Source organism: Scylla paramamosain, chromosome 5 (genome assembly GCF_035594125.1).
Source record: "Scylla paramamosain isolate STU-SP2022 chromosome 5, ASM3559412v1, whole genome shotgun sequence".
Classification (NCBI taxonomy): Eukaryota; Metazoa; Arthropoda; class Malacostraca; order Decapoda; family Portunidae; genus Scylla; species Scylla paramamosain.
The window spans coordinates 14,677,823-14,699,191 of record NC_087155.1 but is presented as its reverse complement, the minus strand read 5'-3'; the positions used below and the strand labels follow the sequence as shown (position 1 = coordinate 14,699,191).

The 21,369-nt window shown below is 37.3% G+C and overlaps 1 protein-coding gene across 3 annotated transcripts in view; it reads right to left on the bottom strand.

The window, feature by feature from the left end:
- Nucleotides 1–19: 19 nt before the first annotated feature.
- Nucleotides 20–21,369, bottom strand: part of LOC135100569 (synaptojanin-1-like) — a 31,830-nt gene continuing 10,480 nt past the window's right edge. For 2 of the 3 annotated variants that reach the window (XM_064003580.1, XM_064003581.1), the window contains 18 exons: nt 21,177–21,341; nt 20,603–20,756; nt 19,958–20,131; nt 19,337–19,507; nt 18,687–18,917; nt 18,307–18,463; nt 15,492–15,674; nt 14,151–14,314; nt 13,763–13,910; nt 13,259–13,404; nt 12,765–12,902; nt 10,521–10,716; nt 9,731–9,897; nt 8,763–8,777; nt 7,305–7,490; nt 6,750–6,918; nt 6,236–6,438; nt 20–4,625 (listed from right to left, as the gene is read on the bottom strand). In XM_064003580.1, the coding sequence (XP_063859650.1) occupies nt 3,849–4,625; nt 6,236–6,438; nt 6,750–6,918; nt 7,305–7,490; nt 8,763–8,777; nt 9,731–9,897; nt 10,521–10,716; nt 12,765–12,902; nt 13,259–13,404; nt 13,763–13,910; nt 14,151–14,314; nt 15,492–15,674; nt 18,307–18,463; nt 18,687–18,917; nt 19,337–19,507; nt 19,958–20,131; nt 20,603–20,756; nt 21,177–21,341 (3,544 nt within the window). In that variant the 3' untranslated portion in view covers nt 20–3,848. The remainder of the gene's footprint in view (nt 4,626–6,235; nt 6,439–6,749; nt 6,919–7,304; nt 7,491–8,762; nt 8,778–9,730; nt 9,898–10,520; nt 10,717–12,764; nt 12,903–13,258; nt 13,405–13,762; nt 13,911–14,150; nt 14,315–15,491; nt 15,675–18,306; nt 18,464–18,686; nt 18,918–19,336; nt 19,508–19,957; nt 20,132–20,602; nt 20,757–21,176; nt 21,342–21,369) is intronic. The other variant, XM_064003582.1, reaches the window with a different exon arrangement.

Sequence of the window (21,369 nt, the reverse complement as noted above, 5' to 3'; positions counted from 1 at the left end):
GGCCAAACAAAGCTAGTGACTGGATTTATTTGATATTTATTTCCTGTATATTTTTTTTTTTTACATATCTACAAATTAAAACAACCATGTCAACAATCATGGACAACACTACACTTATTGTGGTTATGGTGTGGTGCCTTCTGCCGTCTCCCTACTACCCAGCCCTGTTCATGTCCAGCACCATTAACTTGACATCCAGTCCAAAAACAACACACCTGTCCCACACAGGACATACTCCTGAAGGGCTGACTGCTTCTATAAGATAAGGAATGTTATGACAGCATAAGCTGCCTACCTTTCCAGGGAAATGTTGAACTGATGAGTGTGAACATGTGTTAATGAGTGTGAGTGTATTTAATGAAATTTAAACATTCCTGTCAAGCCCAACAACAGAAACACTCCTGAGTCAATCCTACAAATATGGAATGTGTGAACATCACTTAAAATATTTCCTGCTAACAATGTAACAACAAAATTCTGTAGACTTTCAATAGGCAACACAATTACTAGTACAGCATGACTAGCAATGTAACATCACATCAAAAATTATTTTCTTGCTCACTTTCGGTCTCACCAACAGCGGCTGTGTAGTGTTATATGCCACTTGCAGCACTTCATGGGATGTGATGTCAAAAGGCCTGACCTGTGATTATTTCTTCAGTTAACAGTTTACACATACTTCCAAGAGATCAGTCTTCTTTTCGATATCTTGTAAAATCCATAATTTACTTCAGAATTTCAGTCTCAAAAGAAAACTTCTATAACACTTCTTTCAGCTCTTATTTAGCTGCTCTAGACATATTTTGTGATCTTGAACAAGTCCATGTTTTTTTTTATTAAAATATCTTATATTTAATTTCCTCTTCCTACTGTATATCATGACATACATTCTCTTACTTCTTTACAATATATGACACCAGTGACACCATGCAATTTGCAATCCATTCATTCCTCTGATTTTCACCTTTAAGCCATTCAAAATATGAGTATAAATAGAATATAAATAACTTTTTAAATAACATAAACCTACGAGTCAAATGCTACCTCCCATCCAGTAACAAGGGTCCCTCAATGAGAAAATGCAGTTTAGTGTGTGTGTGTGTGTGTGTGTGTGTGTGTGTGTGTGTGTGTGTGTGTGTGTGTGTGTGTGTGTGTGTGTGTGTGTGTGTGTGTGTGTGTGTGTGTGTGTATATATATATATATATATATATATATATATATATATATATATATATATATATATATATATATATATATATATATATATATATATATATATATATACGAGTATATATATATAATGATAAAAAAATCCCTTAGATTTTCATAATTAGTAGCCGCATTCTGGAAGTCAGTATGTGTTAACATAAATCAACCTTAGTCACCGGATTACAACTAGTCAAACTGTATAGTCATCTGCAACTCTACAGGGTAATTTGTCTTTTCAGTTCTTACTCTGGACTAATCTTATATTTATGTGGCCTAAATATTTTAAATCTCATCAATCTTACTCTTTTACTCAACAATGCTAAACACAAAACTAATTTAAAATGTATGTATGTATTCTCATTCTTACTCTTTCACTCAGCACTGCTGAATATGCAAGATTTAAAAATATTGTATGTATTCTCATTACTTCAATAATGCATATAAATTAAAGTTTCTAAAGTTTCTTTCAGCTCAGCTTTTGCAAACCAAGCCTCAAAAGGATCTACATGTTCATCAAGTACATATATAGTACATTCAACAATAAATAAGTTTAATATGTATGTGGTGGTGCCTTATCTAACTCTCCTGGAAGTCATATTTTCTGGTTCATCATGTTTGAGTGAGTAGCAAGTCAAACAGGATATTTATTCTCATCACTGCTCACTGTCATGATCTATGAACACCCTGGTAAGGATGATACCACGTAATGCTGCGTTGCTGGCTAACATCTCACACTGGCAGGCCAAGGGTCATACCTCATTGTTGGAAAAGGAAAGTAGTCATACATGACTTACTATTTCATGTAGATCTATGAAACTTAACTGATTTTTCAACAGAATATATGAGGAAAGTTTCATAACCAGAAGAAAAAGAGATCATAAAAATGTGTTCAGAATTCTGTCAACATGATCCATTATAATAATAGCAAAACTATAAAATATACATGTATAAATCAACAATATACAAATGCACATGGTAAACAACAATTACAAAATTATAAAGAGCACTTAAAAAATCACTTTTATCTATTTTACATTCCTCCATAACAGCAGAAAAGTCATCACTGCAACATGAACAAACATGATATTTATGATTTTCATATTTTACATGTTATGAATGTATGTATGTTTTGATACAAAATATAGTTTCTGTAATTTTGAAGTGTATAAAATTTACCTGTGTATGTCATACCCAAGAAACGATTAGCTGCTGTCCCCTTGAGAGAGTTCCCCAGAATAGGCATCAGATGTATACAGATAGACAGAAGACACCAGAGACAAGGCATTATTTAGACACCGTGTCTTGGCTATCCTCCCTTTTTAAGAGAAATGTCGGCCAAGCATGTAGATATAGAAGACACCAGTAAGAAACAAACAAGACAGATGTACAGCACAATGATATATACATACAGTATCATATTAACTGAAATATTAACTATTTTAACCATAATGTAAGAGCACATTGTCATGACTTGCCCCAGTTTCACTAAAATAATCAGGTGTTAAACAAGAAAAGAAAAGCAAAAAATCAAAATTATTTAGCTTACAAGTGATTCCATTCTTAAAAGAAGTTTTGACATTGTGTTGGAAATTACTGCATACATGGAATTACACCACATTCTTCAATCCTTGTAATACATAAGTTAAGAAATACCCATCTATTATAATGCATCAGTATAATACTAATCTTTGCATTTTTTTTGTGAATCATGTCATGTGATTCTTCAATTTGTGACATCTGAGGCTGTACTTTTATGTGAGGCATTGTGCAAATCAGTGACCTATACCAACAAGTGCACGAAGCCGGACTGTAGTTTTGCCTCAACACTCATGCAGTACACATAGATATGGTACACCTTACAACTACTGCTGAGAATAAATGTTCATGGATCAAACTCAACAAGACCTTACTCAGCATCCATACTGTGATATGCAAGAACATTTCACGCCCCCTTTATTTATGAATGAATTAATTGTCATTGAGTGGTTTAAAGTCATGTCAACAGTGACTAGAAAGAACTGTAATTTGTTACATTTAAGACTCTGGTCTGAAAGCTAAGCCAGTCTCATCATGCTGGAGCACAGGGAGCCAAACACATTACATGGTTCATTATAATAACTGCAAAAGATCATGCAAATTCAACTGACCATGATCAAAACTTGCTGCCCAGACATCATAAGACCATGAGCATAATACTATAACACATCCATTTACTCTGCAAAAGAAACTTTGAGAACCACAGTTTTACTCTGCTGCATTACACTCAGAACAAAGTAAAGGGAGATCATATGAACAACACATTTCACCTCTGCATACTGAAGAGTATTGGGACACTTAAAAGTACGAGTTGTGACATTTGTTAAGCCAACACTTGTGGACTAAATGATTTCATCATCCCTTGGAAGCACTTCAGGGGGGATTAGCGGTCACACTTCACTGTCTCAACACCATAACCTCTGTAAAATAGCAGCTTATATGTGCTACTGTCTGGTTTAATAAAATGCACACAGATATGCATGCACATATGCATGCTCTCTCTCTCACACACACACACATACACACACACAGACAGTGGCACCAACTAATTTCTTTGGTGTTGGCCTATGACTAGGCAATGAGGGATTAAGTAGGGAGAAAAATTATTTCCTAGGAGGGACAGGGGGCAGGTTCCGGGCTGGGACGGGAGGCAGGTTTCTATTGGGAACTGGGGGAGGACCAGCTGCAGTTCTACCTGGCACTGGAGGCAAGGACCGTGAGGGAACTGTGGGTGGACCATTGGACTGGAGAGTGGGAGGCAGGCCAGGAGGAGGCCCAGGAGGGGGCTCAGATGGTGGAGAATCTGTTGAAACATTTCTGCTTTCTGAGTTATTAGCAGGTATAGGTTGGGGTCCAGTGGGTCTGCTGGGGAGACGGGGAGGCAAAGATTGTGGGGCAAGCTGTGGGGGTGAGGCTGGCTTAGGGCCAGAAGACACCTGAGGAGGAAAATTATCAGGAAGGGGAGGTGGAGCACCAAAAGGAGATACAGAACGCTTAACCTCTGGCTGGACATCTGGTGGACTTGAGAGAGAACCTCCAAATATGGAACTTGTGACAGGAGCCTCTAAAGGTGGTGAGGGAACTTGTGGGCTCTCCTGAGAACTAGTCTGTGATGCGGCAGCAGGTTGTGATGGAGCAGCAGGCTGTGATGGAGGAGCAGGCTGTGATGGAGGAGCAGACTGAGATGGAGGAGCAGGTTGTAGTGGGGGAGCAGGTTGTAATGAGGGAGGAGGTTGTGAAGGGGGAGCAGACTGGGTTGGGACAGCAGGCCGGGAGGGTCGTGCAGGTTTCTCTGGTGGACCTGAGGGCTCTGCAGCAGACCTCTGAGGAGGGGTCTCAGAAGAATGGGCTGCCCGGGTGGACTTGGTGATGACCATCACCTGAAAGAGAATGTAGGATGCACAGGTCATATTAAGAGATATTTTTTTTTCATGCACAATTTGACTTCAAGCAATGATTCAAGTACTAGACTCTGAATTATCATGGATACAGTTCAGAGAAGTACTACAAGATTAAGCAACATGGTTATAAACTATGTAACTACATACATTAAAATTTTTCCTTTGAGCAAGAATGTATACAAAGTTGGAAAATTATCTAGTGAATGTGAAACAAAAAAATCAACACATTTCTCCTTATCTTCCACTGTCATGGATATTTTCAGTAAATGCAGTAATCAAAGCAGCAAACTAGGAAATACTTCTCTTCATGCTCTTCCTACAAGAACTTTTTTTTTCAGTTATCTGCATATGCATATGAAAATATTTGCTTGAAGAGCCATCCCCAAGTGCTACCAAGGGGATACATTGAGAGAGAGAGAGAGAGAGAGAGAGAGAGAGAGAGAGAGAGAGAGAGAGAGAGAGAGAGAGAGAGAGAGAGAGAGAGAGAGAGAGAGAGAGAGAGAGAGAAAATATATATATATATATATATATATATATATATATATATATATATATATATATATATATATATATATATATATATATATATATATATATATATATATATATATATATATATATATATTCCACCTCATCTCTCTTCATATAAAGGAATGCAAATTACTGGATTTCACAAACATGAAACCTTCATATTTGTGGCAATTCCAAAGAATGCACTCCAGGAAAAATACCTCAAACCACATCAACATCAACAAGAAATAAAGACAAAGGTTAGATAATGTAGAAAGATAAGAATAATTAGTAGTTTTGTGCACAAATTCATACATCTATCAAAAATATACCTTATCTCTATACCTAAACCATCTGAGCTTTGAAAGGCTCCATACTATCATAGGCTCATTGTCATTCACTTCATAACATTTGACCAAGCTGCATGGTTATATACTACATTGTGGCTACCATAAGGCTCAAGTGTTGATACTGAATCTTAGGTAACCTTTAATTTAGGACAGACTCTCTAAAACAGACCATAACATAAATACACAGCATATTTCATTACCACTACCATCATCACCATTAGTTTTAAAGGCTCCACATTTACTTGTACATGTGCATTCTTGTTATCTAATCTCTGCTCACCAGGTTCAATAGTCTCTAGCATATGGCACAGGCCTAAATCTCAGGTCTTTCTGAACCCTTAATTCCAAACTTTCCAAGGTCTTCCTCTAAAATAAAAGGCTGCCAGTTACATTTATATATCTAGTTCTTTAAACACAATACTTTTCTACTATCCTCTTAACATCCCCCAACCATTAGTAGAATGCAGCACTACATACAATCTTCAAGCAGACCAAATACATAAGGGTATCTTGAATTTAAAAAAGAAACCTTTACTGCTTTATATATAAAGGCAATAACTTCCTAAATTTCCTTCATCCACTTCTAATTCTCACCACTGCACCAACACTAACACCATCTCCTGTGCAAATAATATCTCTCTAATAGGTCAAAGTCTCTATGCATTCAAAGGAATTTTCATTCAAGCCATTTCAAGTCTTAAAATTCCCTCTAACTCATGCATAGGTTACCTTAGGGCCCTGAGGCTGAGGACGAGCTGGTGCAGGAGAACTGGGGGCAGATCCTGGGGGAGTGGGTCGCGGAGGAGGGGGTCGTGAGGGAGCAGGCCGGGATGGTGGAATGCGTGGAGGCTGCTGCTCTCCTACTTCATTTTCTTCTTCCTCCTCCTGCTCATCCCCCACAGCCTGACTCTGATACAGTTCCTCCAGGGCACCTGAAGCACAAGTCACCCTCACAAAATGCTGCTCATGCCTTACAGTGAGTTTAGCAGGCTTTCATTCAAAGTGTGCATCAGAACCAAAAGCTGTAATGCCAAATCTTATGAAATAACTAATTACATTGATTGTTTAAAAATCTACAGGTGGTGTAGATCCAGGATGTATAAAGAATGATAATGAAAAAAAAAAAGAGACCAAATTCCATAATTATATTCTTCACCTCCTCACTGCTATCTGCAACAAGAGCGTGTATGCATGTGTGTGTGTGTGTGTGTGTGTGTGTGTGTGTGTGTGTGTGGGGCCTCACCTTCCATGTTCCTGAGGCTGAATGTGGGATCCTCATCTTCCAGCTGCATCAGTGTGGCATCCTCATCAACAAGTGGTGTTGTTGTGTCCCCACAAAGGGCCAGCTCTTGGTCCAGCTGCTCCCGCCACGCCTCTGTCTTCAGGCGTATCTCAAGCTCCTGCCCACGCACCTGTCCCATGCCAACATTAGTCTTGGTACTCAGGGAAACTGTTATTACTAATGTTACTGTTTAGAGCAAATTGTTATAGTTTAGAGCAGTTACCACCACCAATGCTACTAAGTGCTATCATCTATTCCTCTCAATCAACAGTATTGTTACTATGAACTTAAAAGTAAAATCAATAATATTTGTATTTTCCGTAGATAAAATGGTTTAATGGGCAAACAACAATATAAGATTTGTCTATCCATACTCACATATCCATCCTTGCTTCTACACCTGGTAATTTCTTTGTTTTCTAACCTAGATCTTTCCACTTTTAGTAATCTCTTCCTCAGATCCACTTCCATTATTCTGACAATTTTAAACCTTTAAACAGTTGCATTTATCCTCACCTTCAAAGGGCTGGTAGAGACTGCTTTAAGTGCAGTCTGGGAGTCACTGAAGGTGAACCACACTCGGTTGTCCACAAAGCGCACCAGCACCACGGAGCCCACTGCACCCATGGCCTCCTGCACTGCACCCAGTGTCTCGTCATCAAACACTGAGTCTGCATCAACACCTTCAGGCAAGTTGCGTACCTGAAGCAGCCACAGATTCAGGAACGCTCTTGGATTAGATGCCAAGAATGTGCTTATGATGCAATTGATATCTTCAAAACAATGTTTTTCTTACAGACTATAATTCATTAGAACAATGTAAAGTAACAAGAATGAGAATCTAAAACATGAGGGCGGACAAGAAAACATTCTGTACATGTAATCTACAGATAGTTTTTGCTTTCTTGGCTATCTAATAAGACAAAAACTGCCATTCATGTAGAGTATAAAAGGATAAATATGTAAATAAATAAACAAAGAAACCAGTGTTTGTTTTCACCTAATGTTAATTAAAACCCAAAACACATGAATAATGAGAGAACTTTTTGTGAGTGTTGAAGGTTTTTCTCTTGCTTCCTCACACTATTTCAGATAGCTCCCACTGTTCTATGTTGCTGTACCATATGAATGACAACTACTACATGCAGTCTAAGACTCTCTAATCTTATACACATGCCTCTTCAAGATAATTTCAATAGATAATTAAAATATCATGCATTTCCTATGCACTGTTTGATGTAAAATTATAGCAAACTCAAATACAGCAACCACAGAATAATGAATTTTAACAGTGACAAGAAGTAAGACATATCTTATTATATACTGGAACAAATAAACTAATAAAACAATGTATAACCTTCTGACATCTTACTAACCTATGCTAAGTCTACCACAATACAATTCACTGCTCAAGAAAACCCTACAAATATTCTTAACACAAACTGTATTCCATTCCAACCATTCTATCATATCAATTTATAATTGTCACTAATTTACAGTAAAGATACTCATGGAGTCATTATCAATTTCATGTCTCATGTCTCACAGGAACTTTGGAATAGAAGGCAAGACAAAAAAGACAAAGCCTGTTGGGTTATGATGAGGGTTACCAACCTGAGGGACTAGTACTATAACCAATAAATCTTTGCAACTATTCAAAGTATGAGGGAAAAACATGAAAATGAGAAAGATAACTATAACATAAACAACACACAGTGGTCATAATGGCTTCATATCATTAAAGACAGATATGTAACCTTCGTAGAGCAAGCAACATTAATTGAAATGAATTCTGACTGAGTTACAACTAGAAACACAAACATTAATTAATTTTCTTTATATTAATTCACTTTCTCTATTTCATCACTTACATATGGTCATTTGCAAGTACATTCGTATCACAGAAACAACAATAAAGACACGATGCAATGCAATACAATATACTGAGACATTCAAATGAGTCCAATCTGTTACCTTCTCCTCAGGCAGCTGCAGTAGGGAAATGGATAAGATTTCTTTCCACTTAAACCATCCTCATAAACACATTACAAACAAATAAGAAAAATTTGTGAACCACCCTAAACAATGATGACTTCAATAATAATTCAACAGAACCTCACACTAAAGGCACCTCAATAAACTAATTGTTAGGCAGTTCAGCAGTCCAATAGTGCATTTCAGTAAATCATCAAACAATGACATTCCCATATCCCCAAAACACACATAGACAAATGAAAATATAAGACAGAAAACAGATAGTGTGTTTTATACAGAAACTGAAAGACTTTGACATCACACTGTATACAAATACATTGAGCTCCCTGGCACAAGAGAGGCATGCTCTGTATCTGTAAGAAGGGAGAGAAATGACAAACAGAACATCCAATCTCATGGAAGCTGATCCAGAAAGTGTTAAAATACAAAATTTCTAAAGAGATCTTTGATAAGAGACCACTCAATAAAGTTCATTGTTGAGGTGTATGTGGTCTCATGAAATACATGAGGATAATGATTGGGAAGGGTGTCAAAAAGATAGCACAGATCATAATGCTTGCCTCATCCCTCACAAATAATAGAAAGATGAGATGTCACTCACTCTGTGGCAGCCTTCCATAATCATGGAATCACATCAGTCAAAGGCAAAGAGCTCCTCAGAGGATAGCACGACTTCAATCATGATGGTTATAGAAAAATTTTCACTCATAACCTTGACTACAAAATGTAAAACTACCTTCCTTCCCTCATTCTTTACAAAGCAATGTGCTGTAAATATGCATGTTAAACACATAAAGGCATGATGGTGTAAACAAAGATAAATTTTGACATTATTATTATCACAGACATCCTTCCCCTCTCCCTCACTTGCCTGGCACACTATGTCAAACCTCCATTCATACCTGTCCCTTTTACACTACCAGTCAATAGTATCTCAGCACACCCACCTGCACCACCACAGTGCAGTCCGAGGGCCCCAGTGACGCCACCACACTCTCATAGGCTGAATTCAGACTTGGTGAGGACACAACACTTCCCTCTACCTCAATCACTGCTAGCACTGGTCGATGGTCACTCTGCTTCAGCTCAGCTCGGCCATAATGGGTGATGCACCCTGACACAAGGGAAGCAGAGGCAAATGGTTAAAAAGTTACAGCCATAAGTCTGTCAGGTTTGATGTCATGAACTGATGGGAGTAAAGATGTGAGTCTGCTTTATTTTCTTAAAATCTGCAGAGACTGATGTCCTCATAGCATGTCATACAATATTCACAGCACATTATAATTCCCAAACTGGAACAGAGTCACAGCAGTATCAACAAATCTTGCTGCTCACTGTAGAGATGGTGGTCATCTCATCAGCAGGAGTTACAAGTACAAACAGATGCATCAACTACAAAGACAGTTACCATCTTTCAGAAATTATAAGACTTTTCTGCATTCAGTAATGGTATATGTGCTTTATATGTATGAAATGTGATGCTTTGTGATAATGAAATTAGAATTAACAATAGATAATGAGCAAAACAATGATTTCACATGATTTCACATTACACATACCATTGTAGTTCAGATTAATATAGTAAATGAGAGATCAAAGTTATTCACTAACTGACCAATAACCAATTTATGATAGATCATATGAAAACCCTTATACAGAGAATATACTTATACAGCCCTCCACTAAAGGATGCTGACAAAGACATGATGAACACAAACAGGATAATGAGTGGATTACCTGGGCTCCAGTTGGCATTGTCCCGGTCCTTGTTGTACTGCCGCCGCCAGAACAAGACTCGGTCTGTCCAAGCAGGGATGCGCTGCTTGTCGCCAGTGTCATAGTCATCAGAGAACAGATCATACTTGTAGGTTGGAGCAAAACTTATTTCTCCTTCAATGAAGCCCTTGAAGCATTTACCTTCTGCATAGCTTATCTGGAAAGAAAAGGGATCCAACATTGTGAAAATGAACAAAAACCATCATCACTTTTTCCAATATCAACTATGGAAAAGATATACAATGATAGAAGTAACATTACCATTTCCTACAGTTTTAACAGGGTATATCAGCCTTTTTTTAGCTATTTTCAATAAAACTCATTCAATCATTTTGAAATTTTTATTGTGTGTTTTAATGATGAGCTTAAGCTATCCCAATGTCATGGCAAAAACTGTTAAAGAAAAAAAATTTAAAAACCCTAAAAATAGCTAATATAGACCACCTAGCACATAAAGAATGACGGAATTATGACTTTCCAAAACTGCTTTAAATTTCGTCTGATTAAAACTAGAATGAATACTCTAGAGTTTTATCTTTCATTTTTCTAATTTCATAAGCTTGTGCGATTTTTAGTAAAATTTTAAACTTGCAAGTTTTTTTATTTTGTCAAAAAAGCGAGAAACTACGAGAAAATTTGACTAGAAGATCTGGCAAGATAGGAATTCTGATCAGACTAAGATGTAAAATGATGATCACTTTAAAAAGAATGAAGGTAACTAGTTAAGAATTAGTGGAGTTATTAAAACACAAACTAAAAAAAGTTGGTTTTGAGAAGACGGGATGCAAAGATGAGAGAGTCTCCACGATGCCGCACTCCAACACAACAGAAGTTTTCAGGTGAGTAAAAGAGTTCTGTCTAGAGATGTTTGCTTCTCATCTTTTTCATTAGTGGCCTGTCCATCCTGTTGTCTTTCTTGAGGCCAATGTGAAGAATGGAGGTGTATGACAGGCCAAGACAGCAATGGAGATTGCTGGCAATGTAACAACTGTCATACTCCATCATCAGCACACCTACTACGAAGTCAAGCTTTCTTTTTGTAGCTCTGAGGTACTTCGGGCAGTGTAACCATATATAGCCATGAGAGAACTGATATGGGTTCTGTGTGACTCCGTGCAGACATGTTTTTATAATTTTATTTGATGTAAGCCGAGAATACACTCTCTTTACTAATTCCAGCTGCTCAGGTAGGAGGAAGAATATCTTCATTTCTTGATGGCTTGGTGGAGTTTCACCTTTTGTTACTGTAGTCTGGAAATTCAAATGAGTGTGTGAGGAACCTCTTCTGCTTTCCAGCACTTGAACAAGGAACTGAGGCCTAAGCCTGCTGGTGTTGATGGCAACAGCACTGTGTCCGTTTTTCACTGATTTTCATCCTTCCAGCAGCATGCTCTTACCTTGACAAAGACCTCCTTCCTCTTCTTACATAAGGCACTTGTTCTTGGCATGATGAGGCCAAGCGTAAGTGTTCAGAAGTAAGAATAACGAAAAGTGCGATAGAGCAAGGCGCAGCACACCCCTACTCACTTGGAAATCCTCAAGGACACTGGTAATGGTAGGTGTAGGCCTGAACCTGGGGCAATGAGGGGATGTCAGCTGTTCAAATAGATGCCATATTTTGCAAGACAGATAAATAAAAAATTAAAATTTAGGAAAAACAGGAAAATGTAGATTTCCTATGCCTCAGAGTAGACCTTTAAATGCTGAAGTTAAGCACATGTCTTTTTAAATGTCCCTAGAAGCTTTAAAAATGGCTGTGGAACACTAAAACTTGAAATATTGCCAAAACATTGGTTGATTTTTTTGGAGCAAATGTCTCATTTCACAATCTTTGACAGAAAATTGGTCAAAAAGGCTGATACACCCCCTTAAATAACCTAACAAAGTACAAATTCTGAGATCTGAGGTCATTCTTCTAAATGCTTAGTTAAAACTAAATGAGTCCTGATACCACATGGTAATTTTACATATTAGCAAACTCTGGCTGAAGAAACTTCTTTCTTCCTATAACTTAGACTCTTTGAGGTGAGTGATACCATCTGTAGAGTCGGACTGACTTTGAAATCTCGCTCACTTCTCATGAAACTATTAAAATGCCATCTCCTTTTACTGTCAACCTGCTTATAATAATAGAATGAAGTACATAAATTGAGCAATGTAGGGGGAAAAATTTGTGGCACAAGTGGAGCAGCACTTGGAAGTCACCTTGAGCTGGTCATGTTGCAGCAGATATTCCCACTCCCCTCGTTGTATGTTGTCGATCACCTCATCACGAGTCAGACTGATCCGGTAGTTGAAGTCGCCACACCAGAACACATAGTCATGTGCCCACAATGGAATGCCCTGGAAAAAATCTCCATAATGCAAGCACTTCCCTTATTTTTTTTTCCAAACTTTCTTTCCTTACAATAGTGTTGGAAGTAAGGACAGAAATGTGCAGTAATAGAGAAGTACAAGAGATGATGGGAATAGAAAGAGAACAGATTTGACAAATGCCTAAGAAAGTGTCTCAAGGTTAAGTAAAAAGTATTTATGAGTGACCTATAACTAGCTGCATAGCTTCATGAGATAGATGAAGCTGTTCCTTATATCATAGTCATATAAAACAAACAGCAGAAATGATTAGAGGGAAAATAGCCTGAAGGTTCACATATTTGGGAACATGAGGGAAATCATGACATGCTAAGGAGGGAACTTACAAGATTGAAGATCATCTTCCTGGCAATGGTGTCATAGTCATTGTTGCGTTCCTGTACCTCCTTCTGGCCTGCAGCAAAGTGAGAGCACACAAATGCCATGGAGGTGTTGTGAACCACCATTCTGATGCCCACACCACCTTTGTTACCTGAAAGGTTGAGGAAAGGGGTGAAGAAAATATCACACTATGTACATACACTCAAAGAAATTCATCAAGGATTTCCTGTAGTTACATACAACTTATTTTGAAATTATAGAAATTATAAAAATTATTTCATAATTTCTGGTCAATTACATTTCAATGTTTATGCATTTAATATAGAAAATAAAAGTGATAATTAATACAACAGTAAATGTGATAATGAATACAAATGGTAACAGAAGGTCTACAGACAACAAAGCACATCGATTCAGCAACCCAAGGAAAGGTAGTTACTCCAACAAAACTTCGTGCTGACACTGCCACATTTACCTAGGGGCAACTTTATAAATCTCTGAAGACCAACCTGTGGCACCCTGCATGCCAGTCTTGACACTCTCCACAGAGACATGCTTAACATGGCCAGCATGTCGTTCATTCACAAACACAAAGAGTGCCACTCCAACCAGTTGCGACCATGTCACCATCACAAATTTTTCATCACGAGAAATGACCTGCAGGAGACAAGGCATAGTCAGATGTTACTAATTGTGGCATAGCAAATAAGGGACTTCTGCTGAAAAGTTATGACAGATGCAGAGGGTGTAACACCAAAAGTAGTAAGGCAAAGCTCATGGTAACAAGTAACACCTCTTGCTTACCACAAGTTCACTACTGAAGATTGTTATCAGAAGTGGAGCAAAGACTGATCACAAAAACTCTAGCATATAAAATTGAGTTTCTTCAGTACTAACCTTTTGAAGTTCCTTCCCCCAAGATGCAGCATTCTCAGACCATTGAGTGTTCTGCACTATGTTTGTGGCATTCAAGTCTACAATTTCCTCAAAACCAATGGCAAAGATGTCAGGCACACGGCTGTGCTGGGCTGCCTCCTCCTCTGGAGTTGTGTCCACCAGTGCTGTTAACAAGACTCTTTCAATGACATTCTACTCTAACCCATACAAACATTCATCATCTGCTTCCATTAAATATATTGGTTTCTACCTCTTTCCAAGCACATATATGCTAATAAGAAAAAAAATGAGTTCACTGAAATATATACTGCAAATAGACCCTGCTACTGTACTTTCATAAACAATGTTTTATACTGCATATAATTGTGCATTTACATATAAAGTTTTAATGACTGCACATGGTAATCCCTTAGATGTGTGCTTATTAACAAAAGTCTTGTGGCTAATATAAACTCTTAGCTAACCTGATCATTCTAAATACACAATTAACAAGGTAGGATAACAAGTGGGCTGTAACCTTGAACTCCACCTCATGAAAGGCAGAACAATACTGTCAGAAATATATTATCATATGGCAGCCAAAACTTGCTTTCCTTCAAAAATTAAATGGACAATATTATGTATACTGAGTTTAGAAAACTTGGAAATTTGCATAATGTAACATGAAATGAGGCTCAATCAAGTGTTAGATAAACTGCACATCAAACTGTAGCTCACGTTATTAAAATCAACATAGGAATGTGAAGATGTTACACTTCTCATAAACAAAGCTTACATTCCAGTGTGACAGACATTACCACATTTATTAGCATACAATGAGCACTGTTCCTTTAATACTATCCCTGGAATCTCCCTGCACAGTGTACTCTGATGGCAACATTAATGGTAACAGTGAGATGAAAAGATGGAGCCCACACTGAACTCAGATATCAGTTATCTTCAAAATATAAATAAATAAATAAATAAATAAATAAATGAATGAATAAATATAAAAACAGCACTTGAAACATTACAGTGGTTGCACTCTCCATGTGGATTTTTTGTTTTGTTTTTGTTTTCTTTGGCACCATAAAATTGTTTTTGTTTGCACTGTAAAATCCAAGCAAAAGCAGTAGCTGCATGCAAGGAGCAATTTATTATGACTTAATCTCTCAGAAGCAATGATTTATTTGTCTGAGGTTTATCTTCAGAATGAAGGTGCACACTGTCTACAGAATGATGCTGTATGCCAATGAACACAATATCTGACTCCTTACCCAAGTGAGGTACACTGGCTGTCATATGTCGTATGCCTGCTACAGGATAAACACACACACCACACCACCAAACATAGCCACTCACAGCTCTGGAGGGTATTCTTCTGGCAGTCAAGTAGCCAGTCATCCAGAGAGAGGTGCTTGTAGGCTAGACTGCGGAAGTGCTTGCCCCCGTTGACATTGTAAGTGCCCACTGCCACTCTCAGGGGGATGGGACTAGTGTACTGATGAGAGAGATCACAAAGCTGCCGCAGCACACTGATGGGGGCTGTGGAAGGCACATGACATCTTTCATTTCTAAATTATAAAAGGTAGGATGATGTTTTAAGGCAGTGAAATTTGTTCTGTTAAAAAGATGATGGAAAGAGGCTGGAAGTTGCTGGGATATACAGAGAAAAGTAAGGTGAAGTGAATGTGCAGTACCATGAGAGATGGCTCCCTATCAATGCCTTTCATGATTGGTCTTTACTAAATACATTACCTACTTCTGCACCAGTTATTTTATTATGCATATTTACTATTATACAGAGATGCTGTATCATGTTTACCTTCTGATCTTTAACCCATATAGTGTTGTGATGTGCTAGGGATAGGAATCTTGTCAAGTTGCATTTTTTCATGTTTTTTTTTTATTCACCCATAAAATGAGGAAAAAATAACATTGTTTCATATATATATATATATATATATATATATATATATATATATATATATATATATATATATATATATATATATATATATATATATATATATATAACAATTTGTTATTTTTTCTCACTTTAAGGGGTAAATAAAAAAAAAAACATGAAAAAAATGCAACTTGACAAGATCCCTATCTCTGGCGCATCACAACACTGTATGGGTTAAAGATCAGAAGGTAAACATGATACAGCATCTCTGTATAATAGCAAATATGCATAATAAAATTCCAGGTGCAGAAGTGGATAATGTATTTAGTAAAGACCAATCATGAAAGATATAGTTGGGTGTGCCAGATGCACATCCAACCACTTTCATAAACATACAATTCTTGTTTATTTAAAGGTATTTGTAATGTAAAGAAGTAATGATTTATTACACACACCATAGGGTTGTGGAAATTGTATGTAAAGGTGAGAATAAAGGCTTTAAAAATATGTAAAAAAAAATTCTGCATCCCTAATCTGATATTGTGAGCTCTGAAAAGGGAAAAAATCCAAGAATCAAAATTGTATGTTAGCCATACTTCCATTCATAGCATGGGAATGATATATATATATATATATATATATATATATATATATATATATATATATATATATATATATATATATATATATATATATATATATATATGCATTTTTTTCATGTTTTTTTATTTACCCTGTAAAGTGAGAAAAAATAACAAATTGTTATATATATATATATATATATATATATATATATATATATATATATATATATATATATATATATATATATATATATATATATATCATTCCCATGCTATGAATGGAAGTATGGCTAACATACAATTTTGATTCTTGGATGTTTTCCCTTCTCAGAGCTCACAATATCAGATTAAGGATGCAGAATTTTATTTGTATACTTTTTAAAGCCTTTATTCTCACCTTTACATACAATTATTATTATTATTATTAAACATAACGGAGAAGGCAGAGTGGGACGAGCGCAAGCGCTATAAGTTGCCAGATGACAACCCCCACCCACCTTGACCGTAGAAAGAAGAAAGGAAAAGCAATTAGCACAATAGTAGGATGAAATCAGAGCAGGAGGAGAAAATAGGTTAAACAATTATAAAGAACGCCTCAACGAACTGAGAATTATTAAAACTCCACAACCCTATGGTGTGTGTAATAAATCATTACTTTTTACATTACAAATACCTGTAAATAAACAAGAACTGTATGTTTATGAAAATGGCTTGATGTGCATCTGGCAACTCTTCACATCTCCAGGCCATGGCTACTTCACCTGCAGTTATCAAAGAATAGAACATACTATGAATTTTACAGCTTTCAGTTTTCCTTTCCAATTACTATGAAGTCTCGTTTCCTATTTCTTATGGATTACCAATTATAGATTTGAGAAGTAATTTCTTAGGAGAAAGTAACTTATTTTTTTGTGATGATTTTTTGGGAAACAGAAGCCTGTCCTGTGTAGCCACCTCCACAACATTTATAGTCAAAATCTTTATCCCTCTCAAATACCATAGCTTTCAATTTAATTTCATTTTATTGCTTTGATATTATATGCATGTTGACATGGGCATAGTAAAAAAAAATCCAAATATGTCTCAGTTCCTATATAAGTATTCAGGCTATAATAACTCTGAGCCCAAAAGATGGGTATATATATGAAAACATTCACTCCTGACTTGTTAAAATATTCTTTGTTACTGTTAGTGACAAATCTTATATTTATAAACAAAATTAAAGGGTGTGATATGGCATAAAAATGAAATCATATATATACATACTAAACACTTCCCTAAAAGGTATGTATATATATATATATATATATATATATATATATATATATATATATATATATATATATATATATATATATATATATATATATATATATATATATATATATACATACATATACATACGTACTAAACACTGCACAGATTAAGTGTACATAAATTAAAAACCTACAATTATAAGAAGACCTGAATCCACTACAGAGCTGCAGGGAAGACACAACAGAGCTGTAAGAAAGACCTGGCTCTGATCCTGGAATAACCTTCATCTAAAATCAAGATGTTGGGAAATTTGAAGATCTATTACATGATCTCTGTTGCTTTAAAACTCTGCAACTCAAAGTGAGAAAAATAAATCCAAAAGTTCAAGTATCAGATGTAAGCTCAAAAGCAGATCCCAGAGACCTACCATACAGACAGGATGAAGGCAGCAGGGAGCGGGAGTGAGCAGCCAGATAGTTGTTAAGCAGGTTCCCATGGAGCAGGATGTCAATGGCCTCCTGCTTGCTGCTGTCCAGCAGGTTGTTTTGTAGTGTCCTGGCAGCTGACCTTGCCCCATCAATCAGCTGTTAGATGAGAAGAAAAGGGTGAAGATTCATTCCTATCATTAGTGACATGCTTAATTGCAACTAAAGTTCCCTCTAAGTAAAAAATTATTCCAGCATCACAGATATTGGAAAAGTAAGGAGACTAGAAGAAATGATGATGATGAAAGGGTAGAAATTATTTGCCTCTGTCATCCTCAGCTTCAGTTACCTCAAATACTGTATTAAATACATCACCACACACCTTGGATCCTTGAAGGGCCCCGGTTCCTGCATAGATCTGGCTAATCCTGTTTCCATTGTCTTTCCACATCTCCTCCAACTTGGTACTGAATCTTTGGACAATCACACCATTGCTGGCCACACCCAGGTACTCCAGCATCTTGCTCAGCGTGTCTAGGCCAAGGTAGGTCTGGACTCGGTTAGTTCGATCCAAACAATCTAAGCAGTTGGTTCTCATGGTTCCTCTTTGAAGCTGTTGATGGGAATAAAGTTTAAAATTAATGTGTGATAAAGAGTTCTGTACTACATATTATATAAAAAAAGGCTAAGATCTACTTTCCCATGGTGATCTTTCTCTCATCAGTCTCTATGTTTAAAATGAATGAGGATCTTTTATCATTCAGTACAAGACAAACTGATGAAACTGAAGCAGCACAGTTTACTTTTCCCAATACATCTGATCTGCTTCTTGGACTAAATGTGGAGAAACATCCAGTGAAGCCAAGCACAATCAATGACCCACAATTCTTTCACAACAAACATGTTCCTTCTCCCAAACACACTAATCTATCCTTCCTTCACTCACATACACAATGAAAATCTTCCACTCTTTCACACACCCTCACTGATCCACCAGGCCTTTCTCCAACACACACTGATTCACCTACTCACCGACAGCACTTGTCCTTTTTTGGAGGTGAAGTAGCCAAATGTCTCCATTTCATTCTTTATCCTCGGCTGTAATTTTTTTGGTAGGGCTTCAGTGTTCCCACGACACTCCTGGTGGAAGTCAAACACAATGTGTGGCGAGTCCTTGCTCCAGGGGCAGTTGAGATGCTGGATCTATAAAGGAACAAGAAGCAATATAAGCATACTTCTCACCATATGTAGGTAGGCAATGACTCATGCAAGAGTAGATCAGCTCAGAAAAATGGAAATGATAAACAGGCAAGCAATTAAAAGTAAATATGTCTTTGTTCTGCAGTTTATTACCTGAGAATCCTAGATAATGAAATACTTAACTTTTACATTTATGAACAAGAGTCTGAGAATCTATAAATAATTCTAATGAATTAATCTAGGAAATGAAATGCACTTCCTAAACTGAGGACCTTCTGGTTTTAAAGTTGGCTTCTAAAATACAATCACTAATCAAGAATGCCATAATCACTCCCTAAGAAACAGAAAATCATTAGTGGCACAAATGTAGGGGATGCAGTGAGAAGGCATCAACCATGCAGAAAGAGAAAAGTGGTCACGGAGCTCATACTTAAGATGAATGTTTTCCTTTACCTGAAACAAGTGAGACAGGGCTGCCTCTCCTTGACTTCGTCCTGTAACACCAGTACCCAGCAGGTTCAACACAACCTGGCGTCCATAACGCTCTCGCATGAACCTCATATGTTTCTGGAAGGCTTTGACAGACACCTCTGGCTCCCGGGACATCCTGACCTTGTGTGAGCCAACCTAGGGAGTACAAACACTCACGCTGCAGGACCTCAATCAGTGATGAATTACAAATGTATGAATAATCAGACAGCTTTCAGGAATATTCATTAAGTTTTCTTGTTACAGCACATCCATTGTTTATCTGTCACACATAAATCTGCATAATATCCTTTGCTCTTACTCATATTTGTGTTGAAAATATGCAAAAATTACCTTGCTGAACTTGTTATCCAGTATCATTAAGAAATAGAAGTTCATAATTATAAACAAGGGGCATGAGAGCAGCAAATAAAAGAAAAAAATGATGGGTGTCTGAATACTGAGAGAGAGAGAGAGAGAGAGAGAGAGAGAGAGAGAGAGAGAGAGAGAGAGAGAGAGAGAGAGAGAGAGAGAGAGAGAGAGAGAGAGAGAGAGAGAGAGAGAGAGAGAGAGAGAGAGAGAGAGAGAGAGAGAGAGAGAGAGAGAGAGAGAGAGAGTTCTAAGTCTTACATTGAGCCCTGGCTGCTCCCAGAAAAGTGGGACTGTGCCGCGAGTCTGGATGTAGGACAGCACCAGGTCATCCATGGTGTCAATGTGGATCATCTGTTCAGTCTCCACAAAGTTGGCCACGTGACCTCCATCGTTGACCCCACGCACCATGAACCTGCCAAGGAGGAGACATTTACATTTCTAGAAAACTGTTCCCTTTATAAATTTCCCAGGCAATACAAGTTTACATCTGTTTCTGTGCATGTCTAATTCTTCAATCCCTTGTTGAATTATCCTACTTTCTTACAGCCTCAATTAATCTCCACCACATCACAAAAGTAGATTTTGAGATGGTGGCTGACTTTGCCCACAGTTAACACATCTGATGGGGTGAAACATTTTATCAAGGGAGAGCAGTATTCAGGCTGTTGGTCCAGCAGTGACATGCCACACAGAGACGGTTCATATCATACTCCATTCCTGTTCTGTACCATGGATCTCTTATACAACAGACTGAAAAGCTTACAGCTTTCCTATGAAAGCTTGAAAAGTATGGCACCAATGCCTTACACAAGCCCAAGGCACCTACACCCACCTGGTGCCAGCTCTCTCACAGCTGAGTCGTGAGACAATGAGGATCTTGGGGGAATGGTTGTTCATGTAGATTGAGGAGAACTCCACACTGCCACACATTACCTTGATCAACCATTGGTCACAATCCACTCCAAATCGCTTTGGGTGCAAATGGAGCATTCGGTTCCTGAAATAAAGCAGCATTCATAGTAAAA